The sequence below is a fragment of the Balaenoptera musculus genome, chromosome 2 (genome assembly GCF_009873245.2).
Source record: "Balaenoptera musculus isolate JJ_BM4_2016_0621 chromosome 2, mBalMus1.pri.v3, whole genome shotgun sequence".
NCBI classification, from domain to species: domain Eukaryota; kingdom Metazoa; phylum Chordata; class Mammalia; order Artiodactyla; family Balaenopteridae; genus Balaenoptera; species Balaenoptera musculus.
In genome coordinates this window covers 627608-654837 of record NC_045786.1, presented here as the reverse complement: position 1 = coordinate 654837, position 27230 = coordinate 627608, and the positions used below count along the sequence as shown (strand labels likewise).

General features: G+C 40.4%; 1 protein-coding gene across 2 annotated transcripts in view; it reads left to right on the top strand.

Annotated features, from left to right (window-relative positions):
- The window catches only part of MPP7 (membrane palmitoylated protein 7), a 262627-nt gene that overhangs the window by 226278 nt on the left and 9119 nt on the right, over positions 1–27230 (top strand). For both annotated transcript variants that reach the window (XM_036841370.1, XM_036841369.1), the window contains one exon: positions 14472–14552. In XM_036841370.1, coding sequence (XP_036697265.1) covers positions 14472–14552 — 81 coding nt within the window. The remainder of the gene's footprint in view (positions 1–14471; positions 14553–27230) is intronic.

Genomic DNA, 27230 nt, shown 5'->3' with positions numbered 1-27230 from the left:
CTGACAATAAATCTTTCTGTATGTTTCACCTTCCACGTTCTAGCGTGAAGCCCTATTCTGCCTCCTTTGTGCTGACTCTGGTATGTTGCCTAAAGACTGCCTTGTGGAAGTAGTTTGAATAAATCAGCATTTGTAAAACTGTCGCCATTTTCCCGTAAAACTGTCAGAGCAAAATGTCTCCTACATAAAGCAGAAAGAAAAGTAACCAATCATGACCAAATGTAAATGTTAATATGTTTATTAGGATTCCCATAGCTTTTGTTGAACGTTGATTGAAGGTTTGTGGGAATTAGAGTCTGCTCTGCAGGATTTTAGAGAGACAACTATAAACCTAAAAGTTATCATTGAATCTATGAGTGTGTGATAGATTTAAAATGATAATCCTTGTATATAAGAGATAAATATGATCTTTATTACAATCACAGTTGGCTGTTGGTCTGTCTTAAATGTTTACACTCTGGCTGACTTCCTGGGCATAAATCACAGTTATGTTCGTTTGGGGCACGGACTGTGCCAGGTACTGTTCTAGACGGGTGAATTCATCACTGAAGAACACAAACATTTTTTCCCTTGGGGTGTTTACATTCTAATGAAAGGACATATAGACAGAAAACATACTCATAATAAATTAGTAATAAATAGTAAAGTCAATTGTATTGTACTTAGAGGGTGATAAATGGTGTAGAAGAAAGTAAAAGCAGAGCAGAATCAGGGGACTTGGGCATTGGCCATTTTGAATAGAGATCATGGGAGCCTCATTGAAAAAGTTTTGAACAAACTGGAAAGGAATGGATAAGGGAATTGTCCATCTCTCTTCTGCTTAGCTAAGGAAGACCCAAGGATGGTTTTATGTTGCCTTTTAATTTTACTGCACTCTTGTCATAGCCCTGAGTTAGAGGTGAGACAGGTACTTAAGTCGAAGTCTGGTGTAAATAGCTGCTTTGGAAAAAATAATGCTGTTTCAACAAGCCTCCTACTTCCTTTTTCTTTTCTTTCCTCTTCTCCTCCTTTTCTTCTCCTTCTCCTCCTCCTCCTTCTTCTGACATCAGCATAAAAACTGATGCTTCGTTAATTGCATTTTTCTTCTATTATGAAAGCAACAGAGGAAAGAAAATCAGAATCTCTAACAAGGTTTGTTATGAACTGCGAAGTTGCTGTGTTTTCTATGTAGTTTGATTCCCAGGGTTTTATAAACAGATTTGTCACTCTCCAACACAAAAATCCAGCCACACACTAATGCAATCATTATAAGATTGTGAGTCAAATATAATAGCATGATTGTTTTTATTTTATGCCTAGAGCAGCAAATATAGTATATAGTGCTGCAATATGATAAGTAGACTTTTTATAACATGTGTCTGATCTAAGGGATACCTAGAGATTTCATTTGATTTGTTTTGCAATAAATCAAATGAGTAAGTGTGTTTTTTTTAGGTCACAAAAGCAGTTTGGATATTTATTGCAGTCTCCAGTAATTCTGATATTTTTCACTGGATAGTAAGAGTAACAAGTCTGGCCAATAGCATAAAATGTCTGGGGGAAAATGTGGAAGAATTGTCATGTTAAGTAGTGCGGGTACACTGGAGGTAAACGTAGTAAAAGCTGCATCTGTGTCAGTAGCTTTGCACATAATATACCATCTTTATGTTTGTGCCAACATGTTCAAAGATCAATAGCAAAAGTGAATAGTACTTGGTCAGAGCAACAGATTTCTTTCCAATATATAATTTAATATTAGACATAAATAAACATCGATTTTATTATTAATATACTATGTCTGTTACATGAATATATAGTATGTTAAAACTAATTGGGCTAATCTCCACCTATCCTGTGTCTCTTTCTGAGAAGTTTGTTTCCTAACAAATTAATACTATAATTTTTAGCATATTGACCTTTTATGTGTAAGGTACCACCCATCCTTATTTACATTATTAAATTCAATTTGATGCTCATCAGCCTTAAGAAAAACTACAGTTAAATTCTGTGCTGGATATTTAGAAATTAGAAATTACTTTATGTTAATTCTTTGTAGGACTACATGAGTGTCATTTGGAAAAAAAATACCACGTTTCATATATTATTTTCACAATAGTAATATATTATTGTTCTAGTAAATAATTATTCAGTGACTCAGGATCTGTGCTAACACATAAATAAGTAGATGGTTGAAGATTCAAAGTACAATGTCATAGAGCTGGGCCATTTTTTTTTTTTTAGAGTAAGAATATCATACCAATATTTTAAAGCATTCTTTTGGTGTTCTTACAGTTTCAAAGTGCTATTGTAGGCACTGGTTTTACTGCCTCAATGCTTTCTTCACTCATTTAGCCTTTAAAAATTTTTAATTATACATGTCGATTTCAGATTCAGAAAGTAGATCTTTTGGGGGGCCATGTTTACAGAATGAAAAACTTTTATGCTCAACTAACTATGAATTAATTTTGAAAGGATATTGTGCTAGCATTCTAATACAAACTTATTTCTTATTTTCTACACACAAACAAATCATAAATCCCTAAAAATATTCATGGAATAAAAAGAAAAAAATCTGAAAAGAGAACAACGGAAAAAACCTCAACCTCTCATAATTTCATAGATAATGAGTCAATAATTTCAACAGACTTTGGGGTCATTTGGGTCAAAGTTGGCATATGTCTTAATTCTCCTACATAAAGACTGAGAATTTACATAAAGATTTTTTTTCAAATCTTTTAAAAAATTATAAATTAATTTTTTGATTCCATATTTTTCATTTCAAAATGATCACCAAGATAAGTCCAGTTACCATCCGTCACCATGCAAAGTTGTTACAATATTATTGACTATATTCCCTATGCTATACATTACATCCCCTTGACTTAATCTATTTTATAACTGGAATTTTGTACCTCTTAATCTCCCTCACCTATTTCACTTATCCGACTGGCCCCCTTCCTTCTGGCAACCACCAGTTTGTCCTCTGTATCTTTGAGTCTGTTTCTGTTCATTCGTTTTGATTTTTAGATTCCACATATAGGTTAAATAATATGGTATATGTTTTTCTCCATCTGACTTATTTCACTTTAGCATTTAACTCTCTAGGTCCATCATTGTTGTAGCAAATGGTAAGGCTTCATTCTTTCTTATGGCTGAGTAATACTCCATTGTATGTATGGACCACACCTTCTTTATCCGTTCATCTATCAGTGGACACAGGTTGCTTCCATATCTTGGGTATTGGAAATAAGGCTGCAGTGAACACAGGGGTGCATATATCTTCTTGAATTAATATTTTTGTTTTCTTTGGAAAACTATCCAGAAGTGGGATTGCTGGGTCGTATGGTAGTTCTATTTTTAGTTTTTTTGTTTTTTTTTTTTTTTAATTTTTTTTTGAGATCTTACCCATTTTTTCTCCTTCCTGTTTTTTTTTTTATAATTAATTAATTTATTTATTTTGGCTGTGTTGGGTCTTCGTTTCTGTGCGAGGGCCTTCTCCAGTTGTGGCAAGTGGGGGCCACTCTTCATCGCGGCGCGCGGGCCTCTCACCATCGCGGCCTCTCCTGCTGTGGAGCACAGGCTCCAGACGCGCAGGCTCAGCAGTCGTGGCCCACGGGCCCAGCCGCTCTGCAGCATGTGGGATCCTCCCAGACCAGGGCCCGAACCCGTGTCCCCTGCACTGGCAGGCAGACTCTCAACCATTGCGCCACCCGGGAAGCCCCTATTTTTAGTTTTTTAAGGACCCTCCATGCTGTTTTCTGCAGCAGCTGCACCAGTTCACATCCCACCAGTGGTGCACCACATCCTTGCCAACAGCTGTTATTTGTGCTCTTTTTGATGATGGCCATTCTGACAGGTGTGACGTAGTATCTCATTGTGGGTTTGATTTGCATTTCCCTGATGATTAGTGATGTTGAGCATCCTTTCATGTGTTTGTTGGCCATCTGTATGTCTTCTTTGGAAGAAAAATCTGTTCTGTTCCACTGATGTATATGTCTGTTTTTGTGCCAGTACCATTCTGTTTAGATTACCATAGGTCTGTAGTATAGTTTAAAATCAGGAAGCATAATACCTCCAGCTTTGTTCTCCTTTCTCAAGATTGTTTTGGCTATTTGAGGTCTTCTGTGTTTCCATATGAATTTTTTTCTTTTTTTTTTTAATTAATTTTTTTGCTGCATTGGGTCTTTGTTGCTGCACGTGGGCTTTCTCTAGTTATGGCGAGCGGGGGCTGCTCTTCATTGCGGTGTGTGGGCTTCTCATTGTGTGGCTTCTCTTGTTGTGGAGCACAGGCTCTAGGCACGTGGGCTTCAGTAGTTGCGGCATGCAGGCTCAGTAGTTGCGGCTCACGGGCTCTAGAGCGCAGGCTCAGTAGTTGTGGCGCACGGGCTTAGTTGCTCCACGGCATGTGGGATCTTCCCGGACCAGGGCTCAAACCCGTGTCCCCTGCATTGGCAGGTGGATTCTTAACCACTGCACCACCAGGGAAGTCCCTCCATACAAATTTTAGAATTATTTATTCTAGTTCTGTGAAAAATGCCATTGGTATTTTAATAGGGATTGCACTGAATCTGTAATTTCCTTGAGTATTATGGTCATTTGAACAATATTAACTTTTCCAGTCCATGAACACAGTTTATCTTTACACCTGTTCGTGTCATCTTCAATTTCTTTCATCAGTGACTTATAGTTCTCTAAGAACAGGTCTTTTACCTCCTTAGGTAGGTTTATTCCTAGGTATTTTATTCTTTTGATGTGATGGTAAACAGGATTGTTTTCTTAATTTCTCTTTCTGATAGTTTGTCATTAGTGTATAGAAATGCAACGGATTTCTGTATATTAATTTTATATCCTGCAACTTTACTGAATTTATTGATGAATTCTAGTAGTTTTTTGTTGGTGTCTTTAGGATTTTCTATGTATAGTATCATGTCATCTGCAAACAGTGACAGTTTTATTCTTCCTTTCCAGTTTGGATTCCTTTTATTTCTTTTTCTTGTCTGATTTCTGTGACTAGGACTTCCAATACTATGTTGAATAAAAGTGGCAAATAAAAGTTTTTTCTTGTAGTTGATTTCTAGTCTAGTGGTTGGAAAAGATACTTGACATAATTTCAGTCTTTTTACATTTATTGAGAGTTGTTTTGTGGCCTAGCATCTGATCTATCCTGGAGAATGTTCCATGTGCACTTGAAAGGAATGTTCTGCTGCTTTGTGGATGGAATGTCCTCTATATATCTATTAAACCATTGGATCTTACATGTCATTTAAGGCCACGGTTTCTTTATTGATTTTCTGTCCAGATAATCTGTCCATTAATGTTAAGGGGTGTTAAAGTCCCTTACTGTTATTCAGTTACTGTCAGTTTCTCCCCTATGTATGTTAATATTTGCTTTATATATTTAGGTGCTATTATGTTGGGTGCATATATATTTACAATTGTTATATCTTCTTGCTGAATTGATCCCTTTATCATGTAATATCCTTCTTTGTTTCTTGTTGCAGTGCTTGTTTTAAAGTCTGTTTTGTCTCATATAGGTATTGCTACCCCAACTTTATTTCTGTTTGCATTTGCAATATATTTTTCCACCCCCTCACTGTCAGTCTGTGTGTGTCTTTAGATATGAAGTGAGTATCCGGTAGGCAGCATATATATGGGTCTTGTTTTTTTATCCAGTAATACTGTATGTCTTTTGATTGATAAGTATGTACTTATTACCATTTTGTGAATTGTTTTCTGGTTGTTTTTGTAATTCTTTTTTCTTCCTTTCTTTACCTTTGTTCTCTTCCCTTTTGATTTGATGACTATCTTTACTGTTATGTTTGGATTTCTCTCTATTTTGTGTGTATGTATCTATTATAGATTTTTGATTTATGGTTATAATGAGGTTCATATGTAACCACCTATATATATGCATGATTATTTTAACTTGATGATCTTAAGTTCTAATGCATTATAACAACTCTGCATTTTTACTCCACCTCCTCCCATGTTTAATGTTTTTGACAGCATATTTTACATCTTTTTGTGTATCCCCTAACTACTTATTGTGGATAAAGATGGTCTTACTACTTTGTTCTTTAATCTTCCTACTGACTTTATAAGAGGTTGATCTACTGCTTTTACTGTTTGTTTGTAGGAGACTCCAGTGGGACCCCACAGCACCCTCCTCTGGTCACCAGAGCTGCACGCTCTAGGGGTGCCTCTGTGTGTGCTGTGGGGGCTCTTCTGTCGTGGTGGGGCTGACTCCTGTGGGCACGCTGGTAGGTGGGGCTGACCCCCAGTCCAGTGGGCGGCCCGGCCCTGCCTCATGAGGTGGCTGTCAGCCCACTGTTGTGCGGCGCTAGGTCCCAGCATGGCTGGTGCCGGCCCGCCGCTGGGCAGGTCAGTGCTTGGTGCTAACAGGCAGGAGGAAGGACTCCAAAACGGCACTTGCAGCACGCATGTCACTGTGGTAGAGTGAGCTCCCCCAGTGGCTTCTGCCTGCATCTCTGTCCCCAGGGGTGTGCCAACTGTCTCCTGCCTCTCCAGGAGGCTCTCTAAGACCAGCAAGAGGGTCTCATCCAGGCTCCTTTCAAATTACTGCCTCTGTGCTGGGATTTGGAGTGCAGGAGATTTTGTATTTGCCCTGTAAGAGTGGAGTCTCAGGCTTCCCTGGTGGCACAGTTGTTGAGAATCCACCTGCCAGTGCAGGGGACACAGGTTCGAACCCTGGTCTGGGAAGATCCCACATGCCGTAGAGCAGCTAAGCCCGTGTGTCACAACTACTGAGCCTGCGCTCTAGAGCCTGCGAGCCACAACTACTGAGTCCGCGCTCTAGAGCCTGTGCACCACAACTGCTGAACCTGTGCTCTAGAGCCTGCAAGCCACAGCTACTGAGCCTGCACTCTAGAGCCCACGAGCCACAACTACTGAGCCCACGAGCCACAACTACTGAGCCTGAGCTCTAGAGCCCGCGAGCCACGGCTACTGAGGCCCACACGCCTGGAGCCCATGCTCCCCAACAGGAGAGGCCACCACAGTGGGAGGCCGCACTGCAGTGAGGAGTGGCCCCTGCTCACCACAACTGGAGAAGACCCATGCACAGCAACAGAGACCCACCTCCGCAGAAATTAAATAAATAAATAAATAAATAAATAAATAATTTTTTTAAAAAAAGAAAGGGTGGAGTCCCTATTTCCCATGGCCCCCTGGCTCTCCTGAAAGCAAGTCCCACTGGTCTGTAAAGCCAGAAGTTCTGGGGGCTCATCTTCTCGGTGCACGACCCCCAGGCTGGGGAGCCCATTGTGGGACCTGGATCTCTCAATCCTTGGGGAGAACCTCTGCAATTGTAATTTTCCTCCTGTTTGTGGGGTATGGGTCTTGACTATACCTTGCCTCCACACCTCCTACCCATCTCATGGTGGTTCCTTCTTTATATCTTTAGCTGTATAAGATCTTTTCTGCTGGTCTTCAGGTTGTTCTCATTGATAGTTGCTCTGTAAATACTTGTTAATTTTGTGGTGCCCGTAGGGGCAGGTGAGCTCAGCGTCGTCCTTCTCCACACCCTCCAAAATCTCTGTAAGATAAAAATAAAGGCATTTTTACATTTAGTCAATGGGAATATTTGCCTTAATGTAAAGCTTTAAATAGAAACTTTCTAGCATCATTTTATTAACCCCCAAATGGGCTGTATTTCTGTGGCTGAAATGATTGAGCCTTTATATAAAATCACACACAACACATTTGCCTACTGTAAGGAAGGAGTTACTAATTAAATGCACACAAATAATTAAAAGTAATGTGCCTTTCTAATTATCCATTTGATGTATTGTTTACACGAATTTCAACTAATGCAGATTGATGCTCATGGCTTTATTCTTTCTTTCCAGAATTTGCACACAAAGTGATTTTCTAAATTCTTATGAAATTAAAAAAAAAAAAGAAACATACTTAGTTACATTTCTGCTTCGAATAGAAACATTCTTTTATTTTTAAAGCTAGCAAGCCCATCCACTTTAGTGCACTGCATGAATTCCACATTAGTGAACTCCAAAATGATTTTTTAATGTGCTTTTTTGGCCTTTCCTTTGATATCATCATTCCGTTTGAGTTTCCTTAGTCCTGAATCAAGAATCCTAATAGACATGCCCCGTGCATGTTGCCCAGGCCTGAGATGCTTGCCATCTTCCTTAGGTTTATTTTAGATTTCTCAGAGGCTCTGCACAGGATGAGTTTTGAGTTCACCGGGTTTAACTTCTGCCACTTTTTGTAGCCTGAGTCTTGTATTCCACAAGCATAACTTTCATCGCTATTTAAAGTGTGGGACGGCTTGGAATGGGGTGAGAGACTTTGCGAAGTTGTGGGTCACAGCCGCAAACAGCTGAACAACCGGCTACCTGAGCCCGTGTCCTGTCCTCGGCATTCTTTCGGTAAGATGATGGATCGAATGGAAGGAATGCAGGCATACTGGCTTCTGAATACCAGTGAAGCCATACTCCAAATGTGCAATCTTGGGAAATTTACCCTTTCATTGTCTCGGTTTTCTCATCTGTAGAACGAGGATAATTATACCTCTCTTGCAGGGATGTTTTGAGGATTAGTCACGGTGTATGTAAACCATGGAACACAAGCCTGCTGCACAAAAAGACCACATTGTGTCATCATTGTCCTTACTTTTGCAAAGCCTGCTGTCTGTGATTTAAATACGTGCTATTTAGGTTATCTTCTCTGCTTCCCTTCAGCATGAACAAGCACGGCTGGAAACAAACTCTAGAGAAACTTATTTGTATACTTATGTGTAAATGTGTGTCACCAGTTGTGGTAAAAATTTATACATTGAAGAGGAGATGAATGTGTCCCGTTACAGAGACGTATGAATAAACCTGAGTGTGCATCCCTAAACCAACTGCGGTGTAAGTAGTCTAAATACAAGCCAGCCAACTAAAAATGTGAACTTAGGCCCTACCATGGAAAAAGGACACAGGACAGGAGTGTGGATGTAAGATGCGATCTTAAGGTCAAGATCTAAAAGAGGAAAAAGTCTATAACTTCACCTGTGTGGATGGCAGAATTGATCCAAGGGCCTGGCTGGGAAAATGCTGTTAAGTGGTCTGCCAGGCAATTTTGTAGTGAGAATGATTACAATTATGTCCCTGCTTTAATCTTTTTGTGACAGTATCCCACCTTGAAGATGATGGCTTCAAATAACCTAACCTAGGGGAAATTTTTAAAATGAAAGTATTTGCCACTGCACATTCTTGGCATGGTCTATGGGTGTGCCGTAAAGCAGGGTCCCTGGGAAGAGTTAGCTTATGTAAGGGCTAAAATTGAAAACAGTCCAAGTTTAAGGACATCACGTGAGTAACAGCATACTTTCCCCCACTAATTCAAACATACCTACTTTTTTCCTCCAGAGCTGAAATAAATCACTGTGGTTTTCTGGCATGGGTAGAAGAAGAAAGAAGAAAATGCTAGACTTTCACTCAGCAAATTAGCTCACACTCTGGGAAGTACTCCAGAGCCCAGACCTACTGAAGGGACAGTGAATTCACCTCCCCCCTTGGTCCTCGGTGCCTTGGTGGGGAGCGGGCACGGTGGGCCAGGACCTGCTATTTAAGTTGTAGTGTTCTGTTTGCTTCTTCATTTTGAGCATATATAATTGGGTTTGCATCATCTGCAAACCATTGTAAAGCCCCTTGTTTTTCTTGTTTGTTTTCTGTTTATTTTAAAGAGTGAGTTTTAGCACTTACTCAAATCTTGTTTGTCCCTACGGAGTAGATAAGACACATGAGCCCCTGCATGGTGCCTGGCGCTTTGGAGACAACCAGTAAATGCTTATCACTCCCCCCCCCCCGCCTCCCCATCTTGCAGTCTCGCTTTACCTTGATGTGATTCCGTTCACAGGGAGACCCCAGCCTGTGTGTGAAGCACACCGCGGTCCTTGTCTGAGTTTAGGCAGACGGATTTCCGTCCCTTAAACTCACTGTTCCAGAGCCAAAGTCATCCCCTTCTCTTCCACTTCTCTGTATCTGAAGATCAAGGAGCCAGGTTCACATGTGAGCCCCACCGACTTCTGTTATGACTTTGAGCACGTTCTCTAAGCATCGCGTCCAGACATGCTAGGTGCAGATGCTTCTTGCTTTAACTCCCATGCCTTTGGTTCATTCGGCAGATAGCTTTACCTCCATAACAGCATAGTCACTGGGCGTAACTTAAATAAATAAAACAACCTAACGAGTGCCTCCAGTTTGCCAGCTAGGGAAACAGTTGGTGAGCAGATAGATGACATCGCTGTTTTCAAGTCTGTTTGAGGGTAAAGACACGTATGCAGGCGATCATGACGGAGTGTGATTGGCCCTCTGACGTGCAGGGGCAGGGGACACAAGCACTCGGCGCCCGACCCGCATTTAAAGCGTCAGGGAAGAATCCCTGGGGCGCATCTGAGACGAAGCCTGAATCAGCCAGGAAAGAACAGCAGTGTTTTTGCGCAGGCGAGCGGCACGTGACGAGGACCCAGCAGCACGGAGAAGACTCCGCCGCATTGCAGGGCGCAGGGGTCTCACGCCGCCAGGCTGTGCCGTGCAAGGCGGGAGGGGCGAGGATGAAGGTTAGGGAGAGAAGCGCGGCTCCCAGCGTGCAATCTGGGCAGACACTGGGTTCTCTTCCCAGTGGAGGGGTGGGAGGTACTGGTGAGAAGTGACGGGAGCCTGGCCCGGGGTGCTGGGGACACGGGTGCACGGTGTAAGGAGGGCAGTGCAAGGTTAAGGACGGTGTTTCTTCGTTTTCTTGGTCATTCTGGTCGTTTTAAGGTAGGAGACAGGGTGCATTTCAAGTACTGGTGGGAAGGAGCTCGAAACAGAGCGCGAGAGAGGTGCAGGCGCAGGGGGAGACCTCCCTGCGAGGAGGCTGCAGCTGGGGGCTGGGTGTAGACGCGTCTGTCTGTGGAGAGGACTCAGGAATTGCATGTGTCGGTGTCCCCAGAAAGGTGCTGCCGGCTGCTGGGCGACGGCGCAGTGAAGTTGCTGCTGAGCACGTGTGGGAGCGGCTCGGGGGCGGACTCAGGAGCGGGGCACAGGTGTGGCGTCCGGGCTCGTGTGGCAGCAGGGGCGGTGGCACGTCATAGCTCTGAGGATCTTCGGGAGGGAAAACCGACAGCCTTTGGCAACTGTTTGATTAGAGGGGAGGTTCTAGGTGTGAGGAGAGAGGAGATTGGAGGGTTGGGATGACCACGGGGTGATCCGGGAAATACAATCAGGAAAACGGGGTAACTGCTGGAGAGCCCAGGGGTCTGAGCTCTGTGGGGAGCACGGTGTGTGCATACCTGCTCCCGTTGTGCGGGTTTTCTCAGGCCAGGTGCAGACGTGGAGAGCAGCCATGAGATTGACCTTGGGCTGGAAGTTTCCGCGACAAGTGTGATAAAGGCCAACGCGTAAGAGCTTTGAGGGTATTAGCAAGATACTGGCCCAAGGAAGTGAAGACACGAAGGGCTGTTAGACAAAAAGAAAGAAAGAAAACACTAGAGGTCCTTTTGATAGGAGGAGAAATAACTGAGTGAGAGGGCTAATGACCAGCGATTGGGGTCACACCGGGAAGCCTGAATTTAGTATTGCAGTGATGAAATAGCTCCTAGTGAGGCAGAGTCAGGGTTTGCCTAGTGTGTGGTTGAAGTGAAGTAGAGAGGAAGTAGGCTATCTGCAGGGGTGTTGAAGTCGCCCCCGGTGACGGCAGGATTGGGGTGCAGAGGTGACGAGAGCCAGCGCTCGGGTCTGAGAGCAGTGGTCCCAGACGGGGCAGGACCGCCTACCGCAGGGCATCATGGACTTCTGTGAGGGCACCTTTTCTTTATGCAAATGGCTGAGGACGCCCAGGATGTACACCTGACATTTCTATGGAACAGAAACCTGTCCTGCGTCCCACACGACTTCCCAGTGTCATGCTAGATGCTGAGGGGCTGATAGATGACTCACCTGTCCCATCTCAGGGGAATTGTTTTTACGCTGCACTTGCACATACACTGCACGTTCTTTGTAAAAGTTTTATTTTCTTCACTTTGATAGCCTTGATGTGTTGTATTCCTATTTCCTTATTAAGGCTGTTTTTGTCTTTCTTTCCTTATCATATTCCAGTAAGACCCATCCGTGGTTTCCATCTAGTTGCTAGACTTTATTCTGATGTTTACCTGTACCCTTGGCCTTTCATTCTCCTGTACTTTCTTGTACAGAATGGCTCCTGAGCTTTTTATTACGCTGAAGTCCAAACTTATTTAGAATAAGTAGGTGCAAACATCTGACTTCATTTTCTCCAGTCATGCCCGAGCATTTACATATTGAAATACACATTGTTTTATTGTAAATTACTTTTTTATCTTTCATATATTACAGCTAGGGCGTTATATTAATTTGGAGGGAGAAAGTATATGCACTAGCAAGTTATATCAGCTGTGAATGCCATTTCAGGATAAAACTGGGATATTACAGAGTATTCATTTTATTTATTTATTTTTTTTAAATTATTTATTTATTTATTTATGGCTGTGTTGGGTCTTCGTTTCTGTGCGAGGGCTTTCTCCAGCTGCGGCAAGCGGGGGCCTCTCTTCATCGCGGTGCGCGGGCCTCTCACTATCGCGGCCTCTCTTGTTGCGGAGCACAGGCTCCAGACGCGCAGGCTCAGTAGTTGTGGCTCACGGGCTTAGTTGCTCTGTGGCATGTGGGATCTTCCCAGACCAGGGCTCGAACCCGTGTCCCCTGCATTGGCAGGCAGGTTCTCAACCACTGCGCCACCAGGGAAGCCCCCAGAGTATTCATTTTAAAAAAGAGCCTTGAGAACCACTGTCCTGGGGCAGTTCCCAGAGAACTGGTACCCAGCAGCAGTGTGTGGGAAGGTGGAAGGTGTGGTGGATGACCAGCAGGGGGCAGGTCAGTGTGTACAGGTGGAGGCCCAGGAGTAGCGCTGGAGCAGAGAAAGGCGCGGCCCCGCCCCTGCCTCTTGCCTTGCTCCCGCCCCCCCCCCCCCACCCAGATCCCCACCCTGCTCTGCTCTGTCCTCCTGGATGCTCTTCATTCTCCAGCACAAAACCTTATTCTCTTCAAAGCCTGGAAGAGTAAGTAGGCAAGGGAATGAACCCTTGACTACCTGGGTGCTGTGCTAGTTACCAGACATGGGTTTTCCTTATTCCTCCCAAGAAAGGGAGCACAATTCCTTTTAGGATTAGGATGAAGTCCAGCCAAGGCTCAAGGACGAGAACGTGTCCAGCGTCTTAGTCCTTTCAGGCCAACACAGCAACATATCACAGCCCAGGTGGGTTATAGACGACAGACATTGATTTCTCACAGTTCTGGAGGCTGGAAGTCGGAGATCAGGATGCCAGCAGTAGGGGCGAGGGCTCTCTTCTCTCCTTGTGTCCTCACATGGCCAGGCGCTAGGGGCCTCTGTGACATCTCCTATAAGAGCACTAAGCCTGTTTATGGGGGCTCCACCCGCGTGACCTCAGAACCCCCCAGAGACCTTTGCTTCTAACAGCATCACACTGGCGTTAGGGTTCCAACATGTGAATCTGGGGGGACACAGACATTCAGGCCACAGCATCAGTGTCCCCAGGTGAGGGAGTAACGGAGATCTAACGGAGGGCAGTCTGGCCCTGCAGCTTGTGTTCTGCTCAAAGCGTGACACTGTCACTAAATAGACCTCGACGGCAGAGCTGTGAGAAGCTAGCCATCCGGGGCTTGTGCCCTTCTAACTCTTGATTTCGGACTCATATTTGAAACCACTCTTCGTTTTCTGGCCCCAGTCTGTTCATCATTTTGTGTGACTCTCCCAACCCAGTTACTTTCTCTGAAGGCGGACTTCACTTATCTTTTCATCTTCACAGCATTTACTACATGCCTTGTTCACGACGGGTTGTTTAGTGTGTGCACACTGATTTAAATACATAAGGTCTATGTAAGTTTTCAAAGGCTTAAGGACCAACTGAGAATAAACAGTGTTGCAGAGGAGCTTGACGTTGCACTGATGGTTTTGCAGGTTTAAAATGCGTGATTAGGTTTTTGCAGCTAAAACAGAACCAAGGTTCAAAGATTTTCTTTTACTAGGATCTAAAAATGTGTAAAATTGAAATGATCCCTGTCCAGACTGTGTAATTCCGTTTTTTTAGGTGCACCTATTTTTTAAGCTCTTCTGGACACCACTACCTGTTCATGTACTCAGATACTCTTGAATATGTTTCATTTAAAACAAAGATTTCTAATCTTTTTAATGGAAAGATGGCGATTTAAATTTAAAAAGTAGAAAAGAGAAATATAAAAAGACAGGAAAGATAAAGAAATAAAAAAGTAGAAAAGCAAACAAATAACTCCCAGTTTTTTCTTACGTACAACTTAACTAGAGATAATCTCTTGACTTGGGATGCATGTGAAGTTGGATACGCGTTTTCAGTCTGTCTTACGGATCATGTCGATCATAGCAACGTTTATATGGTGTTCTGTTCAGGAATGAATTTCTGTTTTCCTGTTTTTCAGGTCCTGTAGGAGTAGGTTTGAATGAACTGAAACGAAAACTGCTGATCAGTGACACGCAGCACTACGGCGTGACGGTGCCCCGTAAGTTCTGTGCTGTTTGCTGCTACTACTGCTGGCCCAGCACATGCACAGCATGTGTGCTGCAAAGCCCCGCTGTCAGCCCTCACATGTAGACCTCACCACAGCCCTGGGGAGTAGGGAGTGACGGTCCACATTTTACAGAGGAGGAAACTGAGGCACAGGAGTTAAGGGGTTTGCCCTAGATGACACAGATCATTGGCAAGGTGTTTGTTGCTTTCAGCTTCCCTACTCGCATTTTTTATGGTGGATTTTAATACAGGTATGGCATCAAATTATTACTCACAAGTTTTCTGCTCAGTAGAAGTTTATTTTGTTTCTTCAATTTCCGGAGTTCTCAATGAGCTTTTAAGATTAGAAGGGCCAAACTGCAGAGAGCTGAAGGAGGCTTCTTATAAACGTTTCTTAATTACTTTTCATACTGTAGTAATTGGCATATAGTAATTTTTCATGGCCATATAACCCAAATGTGGTAGGCTTCTTTTCAATATACAGAATTAGGTCTATTTTTACAAAAGTGGTTTTCACTGGCGTTCTTACAAGTGAAATGTGATCCTGGAAGCATTTTGATACCCAGAATAAATGCCATTTGACTACTTAATAGGTTGATGTTAGGGAACCATCTAAAAGACTAGATTAAATGTTGGCTTTTTAAGTGGTTTTAGTAATGTTAAAAAAAAAGTCATTTGTATAATGCCCTTAGCAATGTTCACTAGTTTTGGACTAGTTCAACTTTATTTTAAAATTATAGTTTTCTGTTACCTTGTTACGCCTTGTTACTGCATTTTTCCAAGTTATCGTTTGTAATCATTTTCAGCCATAAGTTATAGGGCTGCTGGTTTCTACCAACAGAGATGAAAGTAAAGGAAACTGGAAATATGGAATTAAACAGTTGCTTTTTGTTTCTACTTTAATTATGTACTTCTCTCACAAAAGCTGAATTGCAATATACAAGTCATTAGAACATTTTACAAAACAACTGTTAAGCTTACAGGTGAGCAATTACAGAAGAAACCTAGAAGATGGAAAACAGATTACAAAGGGAAAAAAAACAAATTTATGAATTTCCTACTGTGTCTTCATTGCCCTTATTTGTCTTATTTTGCCCTCCCAACAGTGGTGTAAGATGGGCAATATCTCCATGTCACAGAGGAGGAAACAGGTGAAAGGATCTTTGATTGACTCAGAGGTTCCATAGGCAATAGCTGCCCTTGGATTTGAAGCCAGATCTCACGTTCTCCCTACCATATAATGCTGCACAGCCCTTTCCAACTCCAGATTCTCTTTACTGTAGCCCAGTTAGTAGTAAAAACTAATTTCTTTTGAAGAGGATAAAGTAATAAGGCTGCCTATCAAATGTAACCCTCCATGATAGTTTTGGTATTACTCAGGGGCACTTTGGACTCAAGTTAATCCAACTATTAAAATACTGTTTGCATCTGAAGTTGTTACAGAAGTTAACAACATCCAGAAATGTTCTGGGGCTGAGACTCTCCAGAGAAATCCCTAAAGGAGTAATTTTCCTTTTTAAACAGGTGTTAATGTCAAAAGATCCCCAGAACGCAGTGTTTTCCATACTTGCCTGATAATAAGAGTCTCTTGAGGTTCTTATGAAAAGATTCCAAGGCCTTTCCAAAGAGATTCTCCTTCTGGAGACCTGACAAAATTCCTGAAAATCTGTACTTACAGCAAGTATCCCAGGTGATTCACTGTGTCAGACATGTGTGAGAAATACAGCCATAGCATCAAATGAGGATGATTTAATTAGTTAAGAAGATATTTTAAGAGCAGTTTTGGAATTTTAGATTGCTTTGCTTTGTAAAAGACTTGTAGGTAGAGTCGTGATTATCTGGAGAAAAATTATTGCTTTGATTATACCACCAGTATTCTGTTTGATGTTTAAATTCTCTGTTCCAAAAAATGTACCAGATATCCACCAGAATGGGTAAATGGAAAAGACTTGGAGCAGTGGAATTCTCGCACATTGCTGGGGGCGGGAAGCAGAGTAATTCAGCCACTTTGGAAAACTAAGTATCTGTTGAGGCTGAGCAAACCCGATACCCTGTCACCCAGCCGCTCCACTCCTAGGACACTCCTCCCTGAAACGCATACAATATGTACTCAGATATGCATAGAAACAGTACTCAGAAGAGCTCAGAACTGGAAGCTACCCCAGTGCCCATCAGTAGTAGACTGGATAAGCAAGTGGTGGTATAGTCACACAGAGGGATATTGTAATGCAGTGATAATCTGCTACCGCGTGCAAAAGTACACATGACTCCCACAAACATTACGCTGAGCGAAAAGAGGTAGACGCAAAAGAGAACGTGCGTATGACTCCCTTTTTATAGATGCAGGAAAGGCAGTGCTAATAACGTGCTGTTAGAAATCTTGAGGAGGTAGATTGGCGGGGGATTCTGTGTGCTGGCAATTTTCTTCTTCAGAGTGCTGGTTACATGGGTGTATTTGATGTGTGAAAATTCATCAAGCTTACATGGGAATGTCTCTGTGTATTATACTTCAGGTTTTTAAACATAAAAAAGAAACACTTGGTAGTTAATTGTTGATTTAGTTAATTTCCTGGTTTTGATATGTACTATAGTTATGGAAGGTGTTACCCTTGGAAGAAGCTGAGTGATGGTTACATGAGGCCTTTATGTGCTATTTTTGCAACTTATTGTGAATCTATGATGATTTCAATTTAAAAACACTTTTTAAAGGGATGCTAAATTAGGTAAATGCTATTTCTTTCGTGCTGAAATGGATGAACAAACTATATGATCTTTTAAAATGATCCAGAAAGCCATATTAAACATGCCAGGTTGCTTTTAAAGAAAGTGGTCAGAGCCCCTGATTTCTGCCTAACAATGCTTCTGTGTGGGAAAGTTCATCCTTGATAAGCAGCATCAACATTCTTTTAAGGCCACAGTTTATCATAACAAGTCTATATGGCTATTAACTTAGTCTTTCAAAAGGCTTTTTCAGTAAATTAAAATAGTTAACAAAGCGTATTAGAGTGGATATCAAATGCTTGATGGGTTCCAGAGTGTTTGTAGCCTGGAATTTGGGCACTCTGTCAGCCAGCCACACCCGTTAATCACTCTCTGTGGTTTCTCATGAAGGTGTGTGTTACAGTTACGCATTGTCGGAGGTTTCAAAGTCCTGATGCTCTAGAGCGCTTCTTTGTAGATAGGATATCTCTGTTGAGATTTCTAAAAATATATATGTATATTGCAAGTCAGGGGACCAGTTAAAACTTTTTTTTTCTTCTTCTCTCACCGTGGTGGTTATTCTGGGGTTTTGTTGGGAGCGCAGGAAGACAGTGGAGTTCGTCTCATGTTTGTTTGATGTTTCTCTTAAACGATAAACATGGCACTTAAACAGTGAATCATGGCGAGGTAGTGGCCTGTGGTGTGGTTTGGTGCCCATCTTTGCCTTCTAATTCCTTCTCATAAGAGTTTTCTGACCCCTGACTCAGGATGGCTCACGTTAATGAGCGTATGAGATTCCTATGGTGCCTCGTTACAATTAGGCAGTAAAATTCTTCACCAGTAAAACCACATCAGACCTGGATAGTTCAGGTTGATCATGATAAGCAATTTGGTTGTAGATGTGTTGCCTTATAACTGTGTTTAGCGGTGTCATAAATGTCTTATTCACTTGATTTGAGTCTAATAATATTTTTAACCCTCCCAAGGGGATTCCATGTGTCCGTGCAGTAATCCTTAAACTGTGTGTTCCAGATTTTCAGTGTTCTGCCATTAAAATTGAATAGTTTTATTCAACCTTTTCTCAGTTCATGAGAGACAGATTACTGCACACAAAATCCCCGGTTTTGATTGTCAACAATACATTTTTCTTAAGCCTACTATTTGCTAAAGGAATACCAGCAACAACAATAACAATTAAATAATAAATGAATATCAGCCCTAAGCTCCGAAGTAGGATCTCATACTAACCTTAATATCTTTTATATTCTTGGATGCGTATTATGTTATATACACTTTAATAGAGTCTGTTTTTCTGCTGTGAAATTCATTCTCAGCTTTTATGGTAGACTTAAATTTATCAGTATTCCGTGCTGTTCAGCAAAGTGAGTGACCTTCCGTAAAGGACAGCACCACCTCTTGATGCCCCTCCAGCAGCTCTGAGCGTTGTGTTAAAATACGCTTGCTAAGTAAATAGAAGGGAATTTAAATTTTGAATGTAATTTAAACTAATTTGGTTTTATAAATCTATTCCTTTTTGTGTTCGGTTACTTTTTTCCCACTTCCCTTATTTTTCCTTTTATAACATTATTGAGATATAATTAAATAGACTGCACATATTTAAAATGTACAATTAGATCACCTATATACACACACGCGAAATCATCACCACAGTCAACATAATGAAATTTCCATTTCAGAAAACGTCCCTGGGCCCTTTGTCATCCATCCTTCCACCCCTGTCCCCAGGCAACCACTGATCTGCATTCTGTCACTGTGAGATTAGTTTGAATCATCTAGCATTTTTTATGAATAGAATTATACAGTATGTTCCTCCATTCTTTTCTTTTTTCACCTGGCTTATTTCACTCACGGTGATGAGTTTGAGATTCACGCATGTTGTTTCATAGATCAATAATTCATCCCTTTGAATTGCCGAGTAGTCTGCTGCATGGAAATACCACAGTTTGTCTATCCATCCAGTCACCTGTTCATGGATACTTGGGGGTTTCCCCGCATTTTTGACTATTACAAGTAAACCTACTATGAGCATTGTATTCAAGTCTTTTGATGGACATATTGATTCGTTTCTCATGGGTAAATAAGTAGAAGTCAAATGGCTGAGTCATATGGTAACTGTACGTTCAATTTTTTCAGAAACTTTTTTCCAAAGTGGTTATGCCCTTTTACAACCGACTAGCAGTGTATATAAGATCCAGTTGCTCCACGTCCTTGTCGACACTTGGTATAGTCAGTCTTAAATTTTTGTCAGTGCAACGTGTGTACTGATGTCTCATTGTACTTCAATTTGCATTTAACTCGTGACTGTGATGTTATCATTTGGGTTGTTATTGACTTTTGAGAGTTCTTTGTATATTCTGAAAGTGTTCTTTATCTGATAAATGGGTTACAGATGTTTTCTTCCAGTTTTTGTGGCTTGCCTTTTCAGTTCTTAATGGTGGTGTTCAAAAAGCAAAAGTTTTTAATTTTGACAAAGTCTAAATTATCACATATTTTCTTTTATGTTTTGTGCTTTTTGTGTTCTATCTAAAAATTCTTTACTATCTCAAGGTCACAAAGAGATCCTCCTGTTCTTCCTACAAGTTTTATAGCTTTAGGTTTTACATTTGGGTCTTGATCCATTTCAAGTTATTTTGTTGTGTTATTGTTTAGCAGACTTGCCGTGTTCCTGACCTCAGGAGAAATTCAGTCTATTACCATTAAGTGTGGTGTTGACTCATTGATGCCCTTTGTTTGCCAAGACCTTTTATCACAAATGGGTGTTGAATTTTTTTCTAATGCTTTTCCTGCATATATTGAAATGATTGTGTCTTATCTTTCATTCTGTTAATAGGGTGAATTCCATTGACTTTCAAATGTTAAGCCAACCTTTCTTATGATCTGGAATCTTTATATATATATACACAAATAGAATTTGACTTGCTAAAATTGGTAGTGAGTTTCGTGCCTAAATATGATGCATATTTGTCTGTAATCTTATTTTCTAATGTGTTAGATTTTGCTGTTATGATTGTACTAATATCATAAAATGAATTAAGCAGTGATTCCTCCTCCTACCCGCAAACAATGTTTATGTAAGATTAGTGTTATTTCATCCTTGAATGATTGATAGGCATCATCTGTCATCTAGGCCTGAAGCTTTCTTTTGGGGAAGGTTTTAAAAAATAAATTTGATTTATGTAGTAGATGCAGAGATATTTAGATTTTTTTGTCTCCTCTTATTTCAATTTTGATTCATTGTATTTTTCAAGAAATTTGCCCATTTCATCTAAATTATCAAATATGTTGGCATTAAATAGAACATAATATTCTCTTATCCTTTTTAATATCCATAGGCTCTGTGGTAATAACCCCTTTTTCATTCTTTATATAGGTGATTTTCTCTTTTTTTCTTGATCAGTGTAATTAGATTTTAAAATTTTGTTTGTTTTTCTTTATTGTCTTTTTTTTCTATTTTGTTAATTTTTTTTCTGTTAAAATTATATTTTTTGTCTTTCAGTTTTATTGATATAACTGATATTATAACACTGTATAAATTTAAGGTGTACAGCATAAGGTCTTCACTTACATATATTGCACAGTGATCACCAACATAAGTTGAGTTAATGAATCATCTCATATAGATACCAAAGAAAAAAAAGACAGAAAAGTTTTTTTCCTTGTGATGAGAAATTTTAGGATCCATTCTCTTAGCAACTTTCAAATATACAATGCATCAATGTTAACTATAATCATCATGGTGTACATTACATGTCCAATTCTTATTTATCTTATTACTGGAAGTTTGTCCCTTTTGACCACCTTCATCCTGCCCCCCTACCTACCTCCAAACCCTCCCACCACTTCTGATAATCACAAGTCTGATATCTTTTTCTTTTTTTTTTAACATCTTTATTGGAATATAATTGCACTACAATGGTGTGTTAGTTTCTGCTGTATAACAAAGTGAATCAGCTATATGTATACATATATCCCCATATCCCCTCCCTCTTGAGCCTCCCTCCCACCCTGCCTGTCCCACCCCTCTAGGTGGTCGCAAAGCACCGAGCTGATCTCCCTGTGCTATGCGGCTGCTTCCCACTAGCTATCTATTTTACGTTTGGTAGTGTATATATGTCCATGCCACTCTCTCACTTCACCCCAGCTTGCCCTTCCCCCTCCCCATGTCCTCAAGTCCATTCTCTATGTCTGCATCTTTATTCCTGTCCTGCCCCTAGGTTTGTCAGAACCATTTTTTTTTTTTTTTTTAGATTCCATATATGTGTTAGGATACAGTATTTGTTTTTCTCTTTCTGACTTACTTCACTCTGTATGACAGACTCTAGGTCCATCCACCTCACTACAAATAACTCAATTTCGTTTCTTTTTATGGCTGAGTAATATTCCATTGTATATCTGTGCCACATCTTCTTTATCCATTCATCTGTCGGTGGACGCTTAGGTTGATTCCTAATGTCCTGGCTATTGTAAATAGAGCTGCAGTGAACATTGTGGTACATGTTTCTTTTTGAATTATGGTTTTCTCAAGGTATATACCCAGTAGTGGGATTGCTGGGTCATATGGTAATTCTATTTTTCGTTTTTTAAGGAACCTCCATACTGTTCTCCATAGTGACTGTATCAATTTACATTCCCACCGACAATGCAAGAGGGTTCCCTTTTCTCCACACCCTCTCCAGCATTTATTGTTTGTAGATTTTTTGATGATGGCCATTCTGACCAGTGTGAGGTGATACCTCATTGTAGTCTTGATTTGCATTTCTCTAATGATTAGTGATGTTGAGCATCCTTTCATGTGTTTGTTGGCAATCTGTATATCTTCTTTGGAGAAATGTCTATTTAGGTCTTCTGCCCATTTTTGGATTAGGTTGTTTGTTTCTTTGATATTGAGCTGCATGAGCTGCTTGTATATTTTGGAGATTAATCCCTTGTCACTTGCTTCATTTGCAAATATTTTCTCCCATTCTGAGGGTTATCTTTTCGTCTTGTTTATGGTTTCCTTTGCTGTGCAAAAGCTTTTAAGTTTCATTAGGTCCCATTTGTTTTTATTTCCATTTCTCTAGAAAGTGGGTCAAAAAGGATCTTGCTGTGATTTATGTCATAGAGTGTTCTGCCTATGTTTTCCTCTAAGAGTTTTATAGTGTCTGGCTTACATTTAGGTCTTTAATCCATTTTGAGTTTATTTTTATGTATGGTGTTAGAGAGTGCTCTAATTTCATTCTTTTACATGTAGCTGTCCAGTTTTCTCAGCACCACTTATTGAAGAGGCTGTCTTTTCTACATTACATTCTTGCCTCCTTTATCAAAGATAGGGTGACCATATGTGCATGAGTTTATCTCTGGACTTTCTGTCCTGTTCCATTGATCTATATTTCTGTTTTTATGCCAGTACCATACTGTCTTGATTACTGTAGCCTTGTGGTATAGTCTGAAGTCCAGGAGCCTGATTCCTCCAGCTCTGTTTTTCTTCCTCAAGATTGCTTTGGCTATTCAGGGTATTTTGTGTTTCCATACAAATTGTGAAATTTTTTGTTCTAGTTCAGTGAAAAATGCGAGTGGTAGTTTGATAGGGATTGCATTGAATCTGTAGATTGCTTTGGGTAGTATAGTTATTTTCACAGTATTGATTCTTCCAATTCAAGAACATGGTATATCTCTCCATCTATTTGTATCATCTTTAATTTGTTTCATCAGTGTCTTATAATTTTCTGCGTACAGGTCTTTTGTCTCCTTGGGTAGGTTTATTCCTAGATATTTTATTCTTTTTGTTGCAATGGTAAATGGGAGTGTTTCCTTAATTTCACTTTCAGATTTTTCATCATTAGTGTATAGGAATGCAAGAGATTTCTGTGCATTAATTTTGTATCCTGCTACTTTACCAAATTCATTGATTAGCTCTAGTAGTTTTCTGGTAGCATCTTTAGGATTCTCTATGTGTAGTATCATGTCATCTGCAAACAGTGACAGCTTTACTTCTTCTTTTCCAATCTGGATCCCTTTTATTTCTTTCTCTTCTCTGATTGCTGTGTCTAAAACTTCCAAAACTATGTTGAATAAGAGTGGTGAGAGTGGACACCCTTGTCTTGTTCCTGATCTTAGTGGAAATGGTTTCAGTTTTTCACCATTGAGGACGATGTCGGCTGTGGGTTTGTCATACATGGCCTTTATTATGTTGAGGAAAGTTGCCTCTATGCCTACTTTCTAGAGGATTTTTATCATAAATGGGTGTTGAATTTTGTCAAAAGCTTTCTTTCTCTGCATCTATTGAGATGATCATATGGTTTTTCTCCTCCAGTTTGTTAATATGGTGTATCACGTTGATTGATTTGTGTATATTGAAGAATCCTTGCATTCCTGGGATAAACCCCACTTGATCGTAGTGTATGATCCTTTTAATGTGCTGTTGGATTCTGTTTGCTAGTATTTTGTTGAGGATTTTTGCATCTATGTTCATCAGTGATATTGGCCTGTAGTTTTCTTTCTTTGTGACATCTTTGTCTGGTTTTGGTATCAGGGTGATGGTGGCCTCGTAGAATGAGTTTGGGAGTGTTCCTCCCTCTGCTATATTTTGGAAGAGTTTGAGAAGGATAGGTGTTAGCTCTTCTCTAAATGTTTGATAGAATTCGCCTGTGAAGCCATCTGGTCCTGGGCTTTTGTTTGTTGGAAGATTTTTAATCACAGTTTCAATTTCAGTGCTTGTGATTGATCTCTTCATATTTTCTGTTTCTTCCTGGTTCAGTCTCGGAAGGTTGTGCATTTCTAAGAATTTGTCCATTTCCTCCAGGATGTCTGTTTTATTGGCATATGGTTGCTTATAGTAATCTCTCATGATCCTTTGTATTTCTGCAGTGTCAGTTGTTGCTTCTCCTTTTTCATTTCTATTGATTTGAGTCTTCTCCCTTTTTTCTTGATGAGTCTGGCTAATGGTTTATCAATTTTGTTTATCTTCTTAAAGAACCAGCTTTTAGTTTTATTGATCTTTGCTATCGTTTCCTTCATTTCTTTTTCATTTATTTCTGATCTGATCTTTATGATTTCTTTCCTTCTGCTAACTTTGGGGTTTTTTTGTTCTCCTTTCTCTAATTGCTTTAGGTGTAAGGTTAAGTTGTTTATTTGAGATGTTTCTTGTTTCTTAAGGTAGGCTTGTATAGCTATAAACTTCCCTCTTATAACTGCTTTTGCTGCATCCCATAGGTTTTGGGTCGTTGTGTTTTAATTGTCATTTGTTTCTAGGTATTTTTTTATTTCTTCTTTGATTTCTCCAGTGATCTCTTGGTTATTAAGTAGTGCGTTGTTTAGCCTCCATGTGTTTGTATTTCTTTCAGATTTTTTCCTGTAATTGACATCTAGTCTCATAGCATTGTGGTCAGAAAAGATACTTGATATGATTTCAATTTTCTTAAATTTACCAAGGCTTGATTTGTGACCCAAGATATGATCTATCTTGGAGAATGTTCCATGAGCACTTGAGAAGAATGTTTATTCTGTTGTTTTTGGATGGAATGTCCTTTAAATATCAATTAAGCCCATCTTGTTTAATGTATCATTTAAAGCTTGTGTTTCCTTATTTATTTTCATTTTGGATGATCTGTCCATTGGTGAAAGTGGTGTGTCAAAGTTCCCTACTATGATTGTGTTACTGTCGATTTCCCCTTTTATGGCTGTTAGTATTTGCCTTATGTATTGAGGTGTTCCTATGTTGGGTGCATAAATATTTACAATTGTTATATCTTCTTATTGGATTGATCCCTTGATCATTATGTAGTGTCCTTCTTTGTCTCTTGTAATAGTCTTTGTTTTAAAGTCCATTTTGTCTGATATGAGAATTGCTACTCCAGCTTTCTTTTGATTTCCATTTGCATGGAATATCTTTTTCCATCCCCTCAATTTCAGTCTGTATGTGTCCCTGGGTCTGAAGTGGGTCTCTTGTAGACAGCATATATACGGGTCTTGTTTTTGTATCCATTCATCCAGTCTATGTCTTTTCGTTGGGGCATTTAATCCATTTACATTTAAGGTAATTATCAATATGTATGTTCCTATTCCAATTTTCTTAATTGTTTTGGGTTTGTTATTGTAGGTCTTTTCCTTCTCCTGTGATTCCTGCTTAGAGAAGTTCCATTAGCATTTGTTGTAGAGCTGGTTTGGTGGTACTAAATTCTCTTAGCTTTTGCTTGTCTGTAAAGCTTTTAATTTCTACGTCAAATCTGAATGAGATCCTTCCTGGGTAGAGTAATCTTGGTTGTAGGTTTTTCTCTTTCATCACTTTAAATATGTCCTGCCACTCCCTTCTGGCTTGCAGAGTTTCTGCTGAAAGATCAGCTGTTAACCTTATGGGGATTCCCTTATGTGTTCCTTGTTGTTTTTCCCTTGCTGCTTTTAATATTTGTTCTTTGTATTTCGTTTTTGATTGTTTGATTAATATGTGTCTTGGCGTGTTTCTCCTTGGATTTATCCTGTATGGGACTCTCTGTGCTTCCTGGACTTGATTAACTATTTCCTTTCCCATATTAATATGGGAAGTTTTCAACTATAATCTCTTCAAATATTTTCTCAGTTCCTTTCTTTTTCTCTTCTTCTTCTGGGACCCCTATAATTCGAATGTTGGTGCGTTTAATGTTGTCCCAGAGGTCTCTGAGACTGTCCTCAAATCTTTTCATTCTTTTTTCTTTATTCTGCTCTGTGGTAGTTATTTCCACTATTTTATCTTCCAGGTCACTTATCCGTTCTTCTGCCTCAGTTATTCTGCTATTGATCCCTTCTAGAGAATTTTAAATTTCTTTTATTGTGTTGTTCATCTCTGTTTGCTCTTTAGTTCTTCTAGGTCCTTGTTAAACGTTTCTTGTATTTTCTCCATTCTATTTCCAAGATACTGGATCATCTTTACTCTCATTATTCTGAATTCTTTTTCAGGTAGACTGCCTATTTCCTCTTCATTTGTTAGGTCTGGTGGGTTTTTGCCTTGCTCCTTCATCTGCTGTGTGTTTCTCTGTCTTCTCACTTTGCTTAACTTACTGTGTTTGGGGTCTCCTTTTCGCAGGCTGCAGGTTCATAGTTTCCATTGTTTTTGGTGTCCCAGTGGCTAAGGTTGGTTCAGTGAGTTGTGTAGGATTCCTGGTGGAGGGGACTAGTGCCTGTATTCTGGTGGATGAGTCTGGATCTTGTCTTTCTCGTGGGCAGGACCACATCCCGTGGTGTGTTTTGGGGTGTCTGTGACCTTATTATGATTTTAGACAGCCTCTCTGCTAATGGATGGGGCTGTGTTCCTGTCTTGCTAGTTGTTTGGCATAGAGTGTCCTGCACTGTAGCTTGCTGTTCGTTGAGTGGAGCTGGGTCTTGGCATTGAGATGGAGATCTCTGGGAGATTTTCACTGTTTGATATTACGTGGAGCTGGGAGGTCTCTTGTGGACCAGTGTCCTGAGCTTGGCTCTCCCACCTCAGACGCACAGCCCTGATGCCTGGCTGGAGCACCAAGAGCCTGTCCTCCACACGGCTCAGAATAAAAGGGAGAAAAAAAAGAAAGAAGAAGATAAAATAAAATAAAGTAAAATAAAATAAAGTTATGAAAATAAGAAATTATTAAGAAAAAAAAATTTTTTAAGTTAAAAAAAAAATGGACAGAACCCTAGGACAAATGGTAAAAGCAAAGCTGTACAGACAAATCTCACCGAGCAGCATACACATACACACTCACAAAAAGAGGAAAAGGGGAAAAAATAATATATCTTGCTCCCAAAGCCCACCTCCTGAATTTGGGATGATTCGTTGTCTATTCAGGTATTCCACAGATGCAGGCACATCAAGTTGTTTGTGGAGCTTTAATCCGCTGCTCCTGAGGCTGCTGGGAGAAATTTCCCTTTCTCTTCTTTGCACAGCTCCCGGGGTTCAGCTTTGGATTTGGCCCTGCCTCTGCATGTAGGTCGCCTGAGGGCGTCTGTTCTTCGCTCACAC